General features: G+C 45.2%; 1 protein-coding gene across 1 annotated transcript in view; it reads right to left on the bottom strand.

Annotated features, from left to right (window-relative positions):
- Nucleotides 1–15,890, bottom strand: part of B4GALT1 (beta-1,4-galactosyltransferase 1) — a 47,889-nt gene that overhangs the window by 25,650 nt on the left and 6,349 nt on the right. The window contains exon 2 of the mRNA XM_082205126.1: nt 561–796. Within this exon, the coding sequence (XP_082061252.1) occupies nt 561–796 (236 nt within the window). The remainder of the gene's footprint in view (nt 1–560; nt 797–15,890) is intronic.

The raw sequence follows: 15,890 nt of genomic DNA on the forward strand, positions 1-15,890 counted from the left end.
GTTCCAGTTTGTCAGTGTCCTTCTTGAATTGTGGTGCCCAGAACTGGACACAGTACTCCCGGTGTGGTCTGACCAGAGCAGAATACAGTGGCACTATTACTTCCCTTGATCTAGATGCTATATCAATAAAAAGATATAAAATAAATAACCACAGAAAGGAGGGGAGGGAAGTTGAAGGGTAGCTAAATTAGATTTGTATAGATTTTGTTTTCTATTAGAAGGAAGGAAATGCTCTCCAGGAGCTCATATACCATGACCAAGCCTAAGTGTTGTAAAATGTATTATACGAAGGAGCCCTTAACCATCAGAATCTTTAGCTGAGCATATTATAATACCACAACAAGTGTGAGGAAAACCTTTCCTAAACTTTCTTTGTTTTCACACAATTTTGCACAATTCCACTCCTCTTGCTAGCAGAGTTAAACCAACCACGAGGCATTACACACCGCAATACAGTTTTTAAAAATTCACTCAGCAAAAAGTCCACGACATGTCTGAAAGAAAGTGACAACATGCACATGCAAACTCAATAGGCTATTTGGAATCTGGAAATCTCTTACCTGGTTAATTACATATATGCCATAATCAAGCTGCTGCCTCTGAAGGATTGGATGAAGATAATACAGCCAGTATTTCAAGTGTTCATCTCGATTTCTGAACGGGATGATAAGCGCCACTTTCTGAAGCGCTCTGCATTCCTTTGGGGTGTAGCGTCCTCCTTCCCTGACTTCTGGGTTGTCGTCTGCCACTTTCTTCAAATCCACAGTCAGCGAAAACTCCACACGCAAAGGGCCAACTGGGAGGGAGGGAAAAACCACAAGACAAGTCAGACAAGACAATGGTGTGAGATCGTTGGCGCCTTGTTAAAGAAGTGTGATAGGTTTGCAAAAAGTCTCCTAAAGAACAGGGGTCCAGAATTTCATTCTGGATACATTTATGGAGGACAATGTATTAGAGAAGATTTAGCCTGATGAATCAGAAATGGCAACCATTTTAGGCACCTTCAACTGACGCGCAATCGCCAACACACAGGAACTTCTGGATCCGGAAGAAGGCAAAACGGGGGCAGAACAGGGCAAAATTGGGGCGGGGCATGGGGCGGGGCACTTATACGCACCCCGTATAAAACACAGGGGGCATGAACAGAACCCCCGTGAGAAATCGTCGCCATCTGTACTTGGGTCACAAAGGTCTCTCATCCAAGCTATGGGTGGATACAAGTTGCCAGTCCCCTTCGTAGATGCTATCACACAGCTTAAACTGGATACAGTCGTACCATGGAAGTCGAATGGAATCCGTTCTGGGAGTCTGTTAGACTTCCAAAACATTTGAAAACCAAAGCGCAGCTTCTGATTGGCTGTAGGAAGCTCCTGCAGCCAATCAGAAGCTGCGGAAGCCGCGTCGGATGTTCTGGTTCCAATGAACATTCACAAACTGGAACACTCACTTCTGGGTTTGCGGCGTTCAGGAACCAAAGCGTTTGAGAACTAAGCTGTTTGAAAACCAAGGTACAACTGTAGTTATTTATTTTCTTTTTTTCAGAATGAAGCATTTTACTTACAGTTTTATTCTCCCCCACCGTTTTGTTTTTGTTATAACGGCAGCCCTGGTAATATTGTACCACTTCTTTACATGCAGGCACAGTCAGATACTTCTGAGGCCTTGATGAAGCTCAAGCTCTGATGATCAATGCTAAGACAGCAAGACTACAGTGAAGTTAACACTGTGAACTACAGATACGCATGGAGGAGGAATCTGTTTTAAACAGATTTCTATGTGGAACTTGGCAGTTCCAACCTGACTGAGCTTTGCTTTCATTGGCGTGCCTCTTATATTGAATGCCTGCTTATCTCCAAACTGAACGTGCATTGTAAGTTGACTCACTGTATGCCAAAAATACGAATATTTGACATCTGCTGTGTATAAAGCCTCATTTCTGTAGCACAGTTTTATAAGCAGCTAATAGTTATATCTATAGACGGTCCCTGCACAGAGGGTTACAGTTTGAAAGACATGGCACAAAAGGTAAAATGAAGGAGGAGGGGAGAGGAAAACAAGCAAACACAACCAGGAATTCTTAACATTACACAGCAGTTCACAGCTACAACAGAAACAGCTCAGGAAGAGGAAGTGTCAAATGGAAATGAGCTGATGCACTGCAAACGACTTATTGATCATAGTCTGAAGGTGCCCAAGGCAACAACCTTGCTGAGTCTGGGACTGGTCAGGACCAGGTAGGAGACCAAGTATGAATGAAATGTGGTGTGTGGGGGTGTGGCATGATAAAATCCTGCTTTCAGGCTTCCCGTAGTCATCTGGGTGGCCACTGTGAGAACAGAGTGCTGGACCAGAAGGCATGCTGGCCCGATTCAAAAGCGTTCTTAAAATAGAAGTCAACTTGGCATGATCACTTTGCCTAACCGTCGTCCACCCACTTCTATCTGGAACCAATACACAGATGCTGAAGACACAAGGCAGCAATGTATACAGCCATTCTTAAACCGTCTTGAACATTTTCACTTCTGGGGTGTGTGTGTGTTTTGAACTTTAGGTACTAACCACATGCAAAATGAAACCTCTTTGGGGTTTAGCTCAGCCACTGAAACTACAACTCCTAAAACTCCTTTACCAGAATTCTAAAGCAAAATGGGTTTCCAGTATTGTAAGCTGCCAACAGACTTGCCTGGCTCCAATGCACACTTTTAACAGAAACAAAGGGAATCCAGTAGCCTTTCAAAATAACATGACTGGCTCAGGATACTGGAATAGACTCATGTAGAAGGAGACACCAGGCGTATTCAACCTTCTTAAGGGAAATTAGATGCACTAGTGGTAGACTTTGTGATGTATGGAAGTGAGAGCTGGACCATAAAGAAAGCTGATCGCCGAAGAATCAATGCTTTTGAATTATGGTGCTGGAGGAGACTCTTGAGAGTCCCATGGACTGCAAGAAGATCAAACCTATCCATTCTGAAGGAAATCAGCCCTGAGTGCTCACTGGAAGGACAGGCCGTGAACCACACGCGTGCATTTAGGACGGAGGTAATGGGTCATTCACAAAAGAGGGGGCATACGTTCCCATAGGGTAGGCCTGGTAGAAAGCAAATGACTGCTTTTGATTCTGCTTGGATGTGAGTAAAGACAGTCTGCCCACCTTAAAAAAATACAATAAATCTGCTTCTTGGCAGGGTGAGCGCGATCATTTCCTTTCATATCTTAAGGAACTAATAAAACCAGCCATCACAGAATCATTCTAGCTGGGCAGATAAAAGCAAACAAGTACAGATAAGGGCAAGGAGCAGGAAATTTTGAACATGGAGGTGTGGAAAACCCATATGTGAGCTTGGCATACACGACACTGAAGCCAACTTTCATCGTGCTGAGATTTCCCTCTATATCTTACTTCCCGGTTCCTTCTTCAATCATTTCCAAGACTCTAGATAAATATACATAGGCTGAGCTGGTCATTGATCATAATAAAAAAATGACTTGATACACAAGGTGGGGTGAAAGTTCCCAATCTTTTACTGTGTATAATAAACAGATACTTATTGCGTTTGGCCTGGGAGGGGCAGCAGGGCAGAAGAGGCAGGAAAAACCAGGACAGAGAAAGATCCCCTATACTGTGCCAGCAGTGTTAGAAACTCAGATATACAAGCTAAGCACCAATGGCTTCTTAAACCAAGGCTACAGTCTCCAAAATGGAATGTCTCATTGCCATTTTGGTGCAAGACAGCTCTAAAGTTTTATTTTTTTTCCAAATGATGGACTGGCTGTGATTGATTCTCAAGTCAAACATCTGCCAGTTCAGACGACTACCTTGAGCTAGGTGAAGAGCTTAAAGAAGAAAAGTCACTTGATGGTGGAGGTATCAGGCACCATCCTGGTGTCCCGGCACTTTCACTTGGTCGGGGCGCACCATAGGGCGCACCTAGTTGTTTTTTTTTTGGGGGGGGAAATAAAGATTTTTTTAAACCCCCCCCCCGACGCAGGGCTGGGGCGGGGGAAGCCCGAGCTTCCCCCGACCCCAGCCCCCAGAACAGGCTGCTATCCGCAAGCCTAGGGAGCCTGGCGTGACGTCGCGCCGGTCTCCCCAGGCTTGCGGAGAGCTGCCCGAAGCCCGGGGTGCGCTCCGCTGCGCGCCCCAGGCTTCGGGATGCAGGCAGCTCTCCGCAAGCCGTGGGAGCCCGGCGGGAACTCCCGCGGGCTCCCAAGGCTTGTGGATAGCTTCCTGAAGCCTGGAGAGCGAGAGGGGTCGGTGCGCACCAACCCCTCTCGCTCTCAGGGCTTCAGCGAAAGCCTGCACTTGCCCCATAGGACGCACACACATTCCCCCTTCATTTTTGGAGGGGGGAAAGTGCGTCCTATAGGGCGAAAAATATGGTAATTTCGAACACTGGTTTGTGGCACAAGACCTTCCAATCGTCAACATTTGTGCCACCTGAATTTGCTGGTATGTGAACATAGCGATAGCCTGGAAACACCCCCAGCCTCCATTATTATGTCTGGCTTCCAGCTTTCAAAGCTAGATTTGGGCTATGTCAGGGAACTGCCATCGGAGCCAAGAGTGGAGGTAAGGCTCCCCGACGATGCGGGAGAAGGGACCAGCAGAGGGAGAGAAAACACTTCCCTTGGGGAAGGAAATCAGCATGACACCTGGGAGGAAGGGGAGCAGGGAAGGACTTCAGAGAGAGGGCTCCAGGACTCTTCCACAGAGACCAGCGGGGAGAGTCCAGGACCTCCGCTGGCCACGCCCACTCTGCGCAGAAAACTTCCGCGCAGGGAGTCTAGGCGGAGAATTGGTGTCAAGGAGTTTTTATGTTGGAAGAAGGTTAGGAAACGCCCACTGACGGCTTCTGCCAGTGACTGGCACAGCCACGGAGTGAAGGCTGTCCAGACAGGGAAAGGTTTAGCCAGGGAACGTTGCCTAGAGCATCCGCACCCTCTATGCACAAGCAACCCCCAATTCCCTTTACAGGCTAGAACCACCGGGACAGTAAAAGAGGACAGAGGAAAATCACTCAGAGAATGTTGCATTTGTCCACACACTCCAATCTGCGACAGATCTGATTAATAGTGAAGACCACATCAAACTGCTGAAGCACAAGGGGCAGGGATAATTCTTTCAAAGTTTGCCTTCCTGGGACACTCTGACACAGCATACAGTACATAATATGGAAAACAAGACACGCCTGCACAGTTGCTCTTATGCAATATAATTAATCATCCACAAATCAAGGTAACCTTAGACTATGCCAAGATATAAAGCGCTGAGAAGTCCGGGAACAGGAAAAGCCAAGATAGCGGGCTTGCTTAATTTGGGAGTTTTCCCCAGTTTTTGCAACGGAGCAGATTTTCAACAGCCTCAACTATTTCACAAGAGGACTTTTATCCACATTATAAATACAGTCCCATCTGCAACCAAACGCCCATGGCCACAATTCTGGAAAAACTAGTGAATGACGACAGACATGGATGAGAGAGGCGCACTCTTCAATTAGAGCAGATTGGAGCATACACTGTCTATGCTAAAGGTCACGCTCGGCTCTGCACACACAAACAATGTTGCTAAATACCGGAGTGCATCTGAGCATGTTTCCAGTATTCACACTCTTCACGGGTACATCTGTGTCCATGTGCCTGTTCATGTGTTCAGTAGTTATGCAGAAAAAAACTACCCTACGTCTTCCAACATAACTAGCGCATGTTCCCGAACGCCAAAACCCCGCAAGTAAGTGTTCCGGTTTTTGAACATTTTTCAGAAGCCGAATGTCCAGTGCAACTGCCAGCTATTGTTTCTGGGGTACCTGCACCAATCGGAAGCCATGCCTTGGTTTTCTAACCTTTCGGGAATTGAATGGACTACGTTCGAGAACCAAGGTTCCACCATACAGTGGAAGGTCCATTCTTAACCTGAAACTGTCCTTAACCTGAAGCACCACTTTAGCTAATGGGGCCTCCCGCTGCCGCCGCGCGATTTCTGTTCTCATCCTGAAGCAAAGTTCTTAACCCGAGGTACTAATTCTGGGTTAGCGGAGTCTGTCACCTGAAGCGTCTGTAACCTTAGGTACCACCGTACTGGAACTTGGGACCCAAGGAAAAATCATTAACATGTTGAATTTGCTGCAACCACACTTGCATCATTGATTTTAAACAAGGCAAATTCCTGGCTAATATTCATGATAGCTAGATGGAACCTCCATGGGCAGAAGCACAGAATGTCTGAATACTCACTGCTGGGGGGTGGGTAGGGGCAACAGCACGGGAGGGGGTGTCTACAAATGTGACTTGTGGGCTGTGTTTGGCTTAGTGGTTCACAAGTTGTGCAGGCCTGAGCCTGCCTCCCATCTGAAGTTTCCATACTGCGTGTCCTTATCGGGCAGCGGATATATTTAGTCTCCTCAACAACACAAGGTCAAAACAACAAACTCCAGTGCTGCATTTCAGCTGCGATAGTATCAGAGTTCAGTCAGCAGCAGCTCAGCAAAGCAATTTATGGAAAGCTAGGAGTCAAGGAAAGCCACATTGCATTGGAAAAGGAATTACCGTATTTTTCGCTCTATAACACGCACCAGACCATAACTCGCAAGTAGTTTTTAGTGGAGGAAAACAAGAAAAAAAATATTCTAAACGAAATAGTGGATATATGATTTTTGTGGTTCATGCTGTGGCCACAGACATGTGATCTGGCAGTGAGTTTGGAGTAGCCCAATGCAAAAATCCTGAGGATCCATGCTTTGTAACCATGGAGGAGGGAAGGAAGGGGAACTATGGATCCTCTGCTCACGACTGCAGCAGATCCCCCCCGCCACCCGCAGGCATTCGCTCCATAACACGCACAGACATTTCCCCTTACTTTCTAGGAGGAAAAAAGTGAGTGTTATGGTGCAAAAAATACGGTATCTCAATAACTGCATTAGATTCCTTTAGAGAACACACACACACACACACACACACACACACACGTTGTTTGCTATATATACACAGATATAGCAGAACGTTGTGAGTCCCAAACCTGCAACACTGAAACAAGGAACTTTATGACTATCATTTAGTACAGGGGTCAGCAAACTTTTTCAGCAGGGGGCCGGTCCACTGTCCCTCAGACCTTGGGGGGGGGGCAGACTATATTTGGGGGGGGGAAATGAACGAATTCCTATGCCGCACAAATAACCCAGAGATGCATTTTAAATAAAAGGACACATTCTACTCATGTAAAAACACGCTGATTCCTGGACCGTCCGTGAGCTGGGTTTAGAAGGCACTCCTATCTTTGGATGGAGGTGCCATTTCAGGAATACATTTCAGTATTTTTTTTTGCATTTCTAGACTGGAAGGAGGCAAGACTGGAAAGGACAAGGGGAGTTGCTAATGATTACCTTCGTTATTGCACAAATGGATTATGGATAAACTACCGTTGGGGACACACAAAAACAGTAGAACACCAGCATCATCAAGCTCAAAGTAAATGTACAACAGGAACAGAAACACAATCTACATAAATGTGACGTTAAAGAAAACAAAGACCTTCTCGCTGGCCTCCTTCAAGTTTTCAAGTTTTATTGCGGCCAAAGCCAGTGACGCTAAACACCACAAGATCAAACAACAAGAAATCAACAACAACCTCAGAAAAGGGAAAGAAGAAAAAAAAAGGTTACACAAGGGAACTTCGCAGTGTGCCATTCAACAGAAGGGATTTACGCTTCCTAATTACTAAAGTGCAAAATTTAGCCACCTCATATGATATTGAGCTTGAGGAATCTTCCAGGAGGTATTTTCGAAGAATTTCGGGGGAGGATTCCAAATAATATTGAAGGGGTATAAATTTTGATAGGAGCGCTAAAATAAGTTGAACTCGTTCTTCACTATAAAATTCGCAAAATAGAAGAATGTGTGTGACAGATTCTACCTTATTAGACATACAAGAGCAGAGACGCGCCTGCATTGGAACCCGCGTGAATTTGCCGTACAGCACTGCTGAGGGCATTGTCTCAAAGCGGGCTCCAGAGAAAGCCCATCTATAGGCTTCGTTAGTGATGTTAGTTAAGTAAAGGGCAGCTGCAAAATTAGGCCAAGCTTTGAAACATCTACACGTCTCCGGGAGTAGGGCGCCTTCTTGTTGCAATTCGATATCATAAAGTCTCCGAGTGATAATTGCTTTTGCCTTGTTCAGAGTTCCAATAAAAAGATTTTCAGGCTTTAGGCCAATTTGTTTGATCTTGTTAGTTATTTGCATAAGCCAAGGAGGATAGGGAACTGTGGCAGCTAGACTGGTGACTGGGAGCGGCCGCCGAGACCATATAACACCGGTCTTGAAAGACCTGCATTGGCTCCCAGTACGTTTCCGAGCACAATTCAAAGTGTTGGTGCTGACCTTTAAAGCCCTAAACGGCCTCGGTCCAGTATACCTGAAGGAGCGTCTCCACCCCCATCATTCTGCCCGGACGCTGAGGTCCAGCGCCGAGGGCCTTCTGGCGGTTCCCTCATTGCGAGAAGCAAAGCTACAGGGAACCAGGCAGAGGGCCTTCTTGGTAGTGGCGCCCGCCCTGTGGAACGCCCTTCCAGCAGATGTCAAAGCGATAAACAACTACCTGACATTCAGAAGACATCTGAAGACAGCCCTGTTCAGGGAAGTTTTTAACGTGTGATATTTTATTGTATTTTTGGTTTTTATGGAAGCCGCCCAGAGTGGCTGGGGAGGCCCAGCCAGATGGGCGGGGTATAAATAATAAATTATTATTATTATTATTATTATTATTATTATTATTATTATTATTATTCCAAGAAGACAGCTAACAGCAAAGGCACTAATCTTCACATGAACACACAAAAGGCAAAGCCAAGATCACGGTGGCTGCTCTGGACCTAGTAACTTCACTCATATTAACCCCTTCCAGCAAGACATTTAGCAAAACCAGACCATTATTGCATTAAAAAATGGGCTAAGCAATGGTTCTCATTGTGTGCAACTTAAAGTAGTGGAAAAGATGTACACATTGGGCATCCATCTATCACCATACATGTTTAATGCAAGTATAAACAAGCACGCGCAAATACAGACACACAGGCAAACACACAAAGCTTATAATAAGAGGGAGGATAACGGCAGGTAGGAACGGGGAGTGCATACTTACAGCAAGCTCAGACAGTCAAGTGCTTACCGTTTGGAGGCAAAAAAAGCGGTTACAAATAAGACAATCTGCTTCTACATACTCCAGGGACTCCAAAGGTATTCTTGTGTTTTTAGAATAAAAAATGGTTTAATGGAGAGAGGGGAACCTGAGAGCCCAGTGTTATAAGAATTTATGGTCTCAAATGTATAAATTAAATGTTCATAAATTTACAAAGTATGTAAACCAGGTGTCTGAAATAGTACAGGAGAACAATCCTGAAACCATTTTGACTCTTCGAAATTGACCTCAAATGTTTCTCTGCAAGGAGGAAGGAAATGGGAAAAACTCTCCTCCATTGTCTTTTGCTTACCTGTCTTTAGGGCATCTTTGTGTATGAATAGGGTGAGCCTGTGACCTGGATTCAGGAATTAAAGTATTTACCATCACCAAAGAATGGCCAGGCTGCCCAAGTAAGCAGTCACTGGCCATTATCAGGTATTCTGGCAGACAGGATTTCTGTTGTAGACTGCCTCCTTCTGTGATGTATGTATGGTGCTTTTGGGGGTGGTCTTGAGCTACAGGGTGGGCAATTTCAAAAGTCTATATAAGGGCTTGCACACCTTTGTTCTGGGTTCCTCCTCCCTTCTGCGTGGGGAGGGGGGCAGTGAGCATCCTGTTGCAACAGTTTAATAAAGATCAGGCTTACTAGCTGCTTTACTTCTCAATATTCTCTGGTTAAAAAGGTAAAGGGACCCCTGACCATTAGGTCCAGTCGCGGATGACTCTGGGGTTGCGGCACTCATCTCGCTTTACTGGCCGAGGGAGCCGGCGTACAGCTTCCGGGTCATGTGGCCAGCATGACTAAGCCGCATCTGGCGAACCAGAGCAGTGCACGGAAACGCCGTTTACCTTCCTGCCGGAGCGGTACCTGTTTATCTACTTGCACTTTGACGTGCTTTCGAACTGCTAGGTTGGCAGGAGCAGGGACCGAGCAACGGGAGCTCACCCCGTCACGGGGATTCGAACCGCCGACCTTCTGATCGGCAAAGCCCTAGGCTCTGTGGTTTAACCCACAGTGCCACCCACATCCCTAATCTCTGGTTATTTTCTCTTATTGATAGGGAACCCACTTAAGGACTCTATACGGGCTCTTGGATACCCCATAAGGAAAAAGGAGCAGATTTTGTTTACATCACCAGCAAGGATTAAGTGTGCCTCATAGTCCCCCAAAACTGCAGAATGTTGGAGTGTCCACTGGGTATGGGAACTGGGAAATCTTGGGGAGGGAAAAAGCAAGTTGCTTTGTTTAACCCTCCACTCTACTTTATAGTTTTCTGGAGGACAGCATGTCAGTCTGGCTGGCACCCTGAACAGCAGCAAGTCTGCCTGAGTGAGAGGGATGCATTGCAGTACAGTCATACCTTGGAAGTCAAACAGCTTAGTTCCCAAACGTTTTGGCTCCCAGACGTCACAAACCTGGGAGTGACTGTTTCGATTTGCAAACTATTTTTGGAAGCCAAACATCTGTCAGGGCTTCCGATTGGCTGCAGGAGCTTTCTGTAGCCAATCAGAAGCTCTGCTTTGGTTTCGAATGTTTTGGAAGTCGAACGGACTTCCGGAACAGATTCCGTGCAACTTCCAAGCTATGACTGTAATTTGTTCTTCTAGTTTGTAGTTATTTTCCACATTCTGTTGCATTCTTAGCATGAAGAAAAACTAGGACAAGCCCATGTAGATGAAGCATGTGGCATTAATTACCAATAAATGGAACACTCTACTATGCATGTACCACCCTGCTGAGACAGTGTGCAGGCAGTCAGAGTCTCAGCCAGCGCACTGGAATGAATTTCTGGAAACAAAATGCTTTTTCGCATGGCCTGAACAGAAGCAGTGAACAACGTTATACCTAATTATTGTATCTTGTCTTCACACAGCCCATCCCACTGCCCAGCTCACAAATTGCGCAGAATATTCTTACATTATGAATGGTCCGTGTCACCATTAAGAAAAAGAGGTAGGCATAATAGGCCAATATATATGTAGACTGTCCCTGGATCAAGTGACTTTTCTTCTCAAAGTTCTCTCAAGTTCTTAACCTAGCTCATGGTTCTCACTTGAACTAGCCAGATGTTTAACTGATAATCAGTCACAGTCAGTCCATCATTTGAAAAATAAGACTTTGGAGCTGTCTTGCCCCAAAATGGCAAGAATATTCTATTTTGGTGGCTGCAACCTTGCCTAGCTTATATATTTGAGTTTCTAACACTGCCCCACCCTACTCTCCACATCTATAAATGCCAAATTAATGACAGTGTTTCTAATCTTTGAAAATTAGGAAGTTAGGTCTGCTTCAGTATTGTTTACACTGACTGGCAGCAGCCTTCCAGACAGAGTTTCAGGAGGTGTTTTCTCACACTCCTTACCGGGAGATGCTGGCAACTGGACCCGAGATGTTCCCTTGAACTTTCCATGAATGGATTAACATTGATCTGATTCAATAAATGGGAACTGCTACTTACGTTTCTCAAACAAGTTGTGTTTTTACAATCTTAAGGTAAAGAGTTGCACTTTTAGTTCATATTCCCTCAGGGTTACTACAGTAGATAAGGTCTGAGTGGTTTCATTTACTGTTGCTATGATGCACAACATAGAGATAAGGCCCAAAGTAATAGCAGAATATGCAAATACAATAAAAACTGGTCTCTTCCAATGTAAACGGAACACTTTTATATTCTAAAATACTAACATAAAACAAGGAAAGTAAAACAATAAAAAAGATCTGTAATCAGTTTCATAGGTGAATTTGACTGGGGAACAATTTTGGACACGTTAAAGGATGTATATTTGTGGTTTAATTATATAGCTATTCTCCCAATTATGGGGGTGGGGGAAGATAAAGATTTTTTAAAAAACTGACCAAAATGAATAAAATATTTGAGTTCACATATAAAACTAATTTAGATTTTGAAATATAAGCTAAGTTAGAGAGAACTAGAGCTTGGTTGGACTTAATTTATATAAAAGAAATGCTAATAGCCATGAGCTACAATAAACAACTGTAAACAACTGTACTTCTACCTAAGCGGGAGAGTGATAAAACCTATCAACTATTAACACACTATGTAAGAGAGAAAATGAAAAGAGAATATTGCCAATCTTGTCAACAAACTCCAAAACATTCATTTAGAGCTTCCAGATGGATTGTATTTATTTAAAAGACTTATAATCTGCTTTTTTAAAGAACCCTGCTCCACAAAGAAGCTCAAAATAGATATAAGAGAGAAAGCCAAGTACAGATACTGCGCAGGACCATTTAGGCAGCCATTTCATAGCACTATCAAAAGCAGTGGCGTAGCGTGGGGGGTGCAGGGGGGGCCGGCCGCATCGGGCGCAACATCTGGGGGTTAGGGTTAGGGGGCGCAAATCCACGGGTTAGGGGGTGCAAATCCACGGGTTAGGGGGCGCAAATTACTTGCCTTGCCCCGGGTGCTGACAACCCACGCTACGCCACTGATCAAAAGCCTAACAGAAGTAAACCAAAGCAAAAGCTCATTTGGTTAGAGCATAGTGCTGGTAATGCCAATGTGTTGATCTCCAGTGTAGATCTTCAGAGTCTGGGCAGGCTCGATAACAGCAGTCCTTTAAGTAACCCAGCCCCAAACCATGTCTGCACTCCACAAAGGCAGAAGAACTGCATGACTTGAGCAACAGAGGAGGGAGGAAGAAAAGGACCACATTATCTATTCCAAGGTGAGGAGAAAGAAAGCGGTGGATTTCTCCATGCTTCACTGTAGCTGCAGAACAGACCTCTCTGAGCAACGGGACACCAAGCTTATATAGGCATTCCGCCAATATTCAAAAGCAGACTGTTGATAATTCAGGACGTTGGCTGCAATGGGAAGACGGAAGGCATGCCAAACTTCATAGATTCCACTTGAGCTCCACGCAGGGTCTAAACAAACAACTTGGGTTCTTTGGAATCCTCCCAATACATTTTCAAAAGAGGGTGAGAGAAAAAAATATTCCTTTAGGGAGAACATGAGGCTTGCGTCGCGCCCTGAAGTTTCCTGACTAACCTGAGGAGAGTGAGAAACATAGAAAATAGGCTAGAGAATAAAGTAGAAGAGGCAGAGGAGACTAGCTAGAGCACATGGGAAGAAACCAGCTTGGATCAAAGAGATGAGATTCCACTACACACAAAAAGCTAAGCCAAATGGGGGCTCACTCACATTTCCGTTTTGTGCAGATTTTTAAAATGATTGACGTTTTATTATGTTTTATGTGAGCTGGAAGCCACCCATAATAAGCTGTGGCTTTCCCAGAAAAAGCAATGGGACAAAAAAAAGCAACAGGACATGGACCTAGAAATCCCAGCGCAAATGGGAATGAGCCTGGAGACTTCGAGACACATTGCTAAAGGCACAGGTTACTGAGGGGAAGGAACACCTCAGCACAGAAGGCGTTTAGACTGAGGATGACGCTAAATGGAAGAGGCACTCCAAAATATATGCCGAGTCACAACCAGTGCAGACAGGTTAGGCTGCCCTAAGGGGCAGAGTTGAGAGGCAAGAGCCAACTGAGTCTCTCAATTTGTGACTGGATTTGGTCTTGCGTGACAAAAACAACCCATGTGGGAACTGGAAGTATGGCCAATAGTCAGAGGTGTTGGGAGCTGTAGTGTGTGTGTGTGTCTGTGCGCGCTCAAGACATTGATTATATAAAACATATTTTGCTGCACTGTGCGAAATATGAGCAAGCCAGGGCTGAACTGATATTACCCTTGCTGGTACCTTTCCCGGGAAAATCAGAGGCTCACTATGTCAGGTTCCTATTGGAAGACCGGACAAACACTAGAACATTAGCAGTGGCAAAAAAAATTTCAGTGGCTGCAAGAACCAATGATCCCTATCTTTAAGTCCGAACAAAATGCTTGTTTAGCCTGGAGGGAGGCTGTCTGAATTCTGCATTGCTTTGTAACGATTTGTTGTGTCTCTGGACCGTAATACATACATACATACATACATACATACATACATACATACATATGGCACCATAGGAGCCAACTCCTAGGGACCAAGGCCCCTTCAGCCCTGTCCCCATAAAACTTTGGACACCCGTCCCAAAGTTGATGGGCACTGCCATTCAAATGGTGTGTGCGTGCCACGTCATGTGATCAATTATGAGGAGTGGGACTTACCTGCCCCCAGTGGCGTAGCGTGGGTTGTCAGTGCCCGGGGCAAGGCAAGTAATTTGCGCCCCCTAACCCGTGGATTTGTGCCCCCTAACCTGTGGATTTGCGCCCCCTAACCCTAACCCCCAGATGTTGCGCCCGGTGCGGCCGCCCCCCCTGCACCCCCCACACTACGCCACTGCCTGCCCCCCCATTTTTTTTCAAGTTGGCACTCTTGTATGGCACCATGTTGTCTAACTCCGAAGTAGAGGCATGGGCCTGTGTTGGCAGTTGCTACAAATGATAAGTTGCAGAGTTAAGTATTACATACATCCAGAGTTCTCACATTTCACAGTCCCAAGCATACAAGCAGTCACCTACCCAATACCTTTTGTTTCCCCAAAGACTTTGCTATAAATTTATGTCCACAGCAATTAAATAGACTACACCGCAACACTTTATGTTCCAGAGTTTCCACCGCTGTCCTCCACACTGACCCCAGAAGTTCTTCCGGAATAATCCCTCCAAACTAACGTAATGTGACTGCATAATGGAAGCTACCAAATCCCGCCAAAGTGATCACCCTTCAGCACTTTACTTATGTAAGTTTTGTTATGTATGGCGAAAGTAAACACCTTCCATGTACAAGGAAGACATTATTTGGGCATTAAACTCTGCCAAGTACGCTCTTACATCCAAAGTTCTTACAGTTCAGTCCCATGTACACAAGTCCTCGCTTTATCAACAAGGGCAACCAGCCTATGCAGTGGCGTAGCGTGGGGGGGTGCAGGGGGGCCGGCCGCACCGGGTGCAACATCTGGGGGTTAGGGTTAGGGGGCGCAAATCCACGGGTTAGGGGGCGCAAATTACTTGCCTTGCCCCGGGTGCTGACAACCCACGCTACGCCACTGAGCCTATGCCAAGGTCTGCTTCCTCTCAGAATGCCAAATACACAGCTACCTAAAGGTAAAGGAATCATGTTGTTCTGGGGCACATGCAGAGTGCCAGCTGAATCAAGTTCCTTAGTAACATTCTCAGTTGGTACCAGTCTGCCCAGAAGTTTTAAATGAAACCAATAACTTTAGTATTTAACAAGCCATCAAATTCCAAAAACTATTGTTGTTAAAATTTGTATACTGGAACAAATTTGTAACTTGGAACAAAGCACAGATTAATAATAAATTATTGTTTCAGGAACTGTGGCAAGAGAAGAAAAGGGGCTTCCTAAATTGTAGCAAATGTCTAGGAACACCCAGTTCTGGGAACAACAACTACTGAAGTGAGTATGGAACAAAACAGTGCCTGCAAGGGAGAGCAGCAAAAGCCTGATTGTCTAAGTTGCTAAGAAGAAGCCCATGAAGCATCACTTTAATATATATAGTCCTCGATACTAGACATATATATAAACGCTGGGTGGGAACGGGACTAAAGTACAATTAACAGGAACAGCATAAAGGACACAAGGATGTACCAAATATATAAAATCTCTAGAAGCTGGAGAAGTGGAAAATAACATAAGCCAGATATTTCTTTTCTTAATTTAGGGAAATTGATACCCCACCCTTCCCAGCTGCTGCTCCCGGGGTGGCTAACGAAACAAACATACA

Source organism: Podarcis vaucheri (genome assembly GCF_965113315.1).
Source record: "Podarcis vaucheri genome assembly, chromosome: 17".
Lineage (NCBI taxonomy): Eukaryota > Metazoa > Chordata > Lepidosauria > Squamata > Lacertidae > Podarcis > Podarcis vaucheri.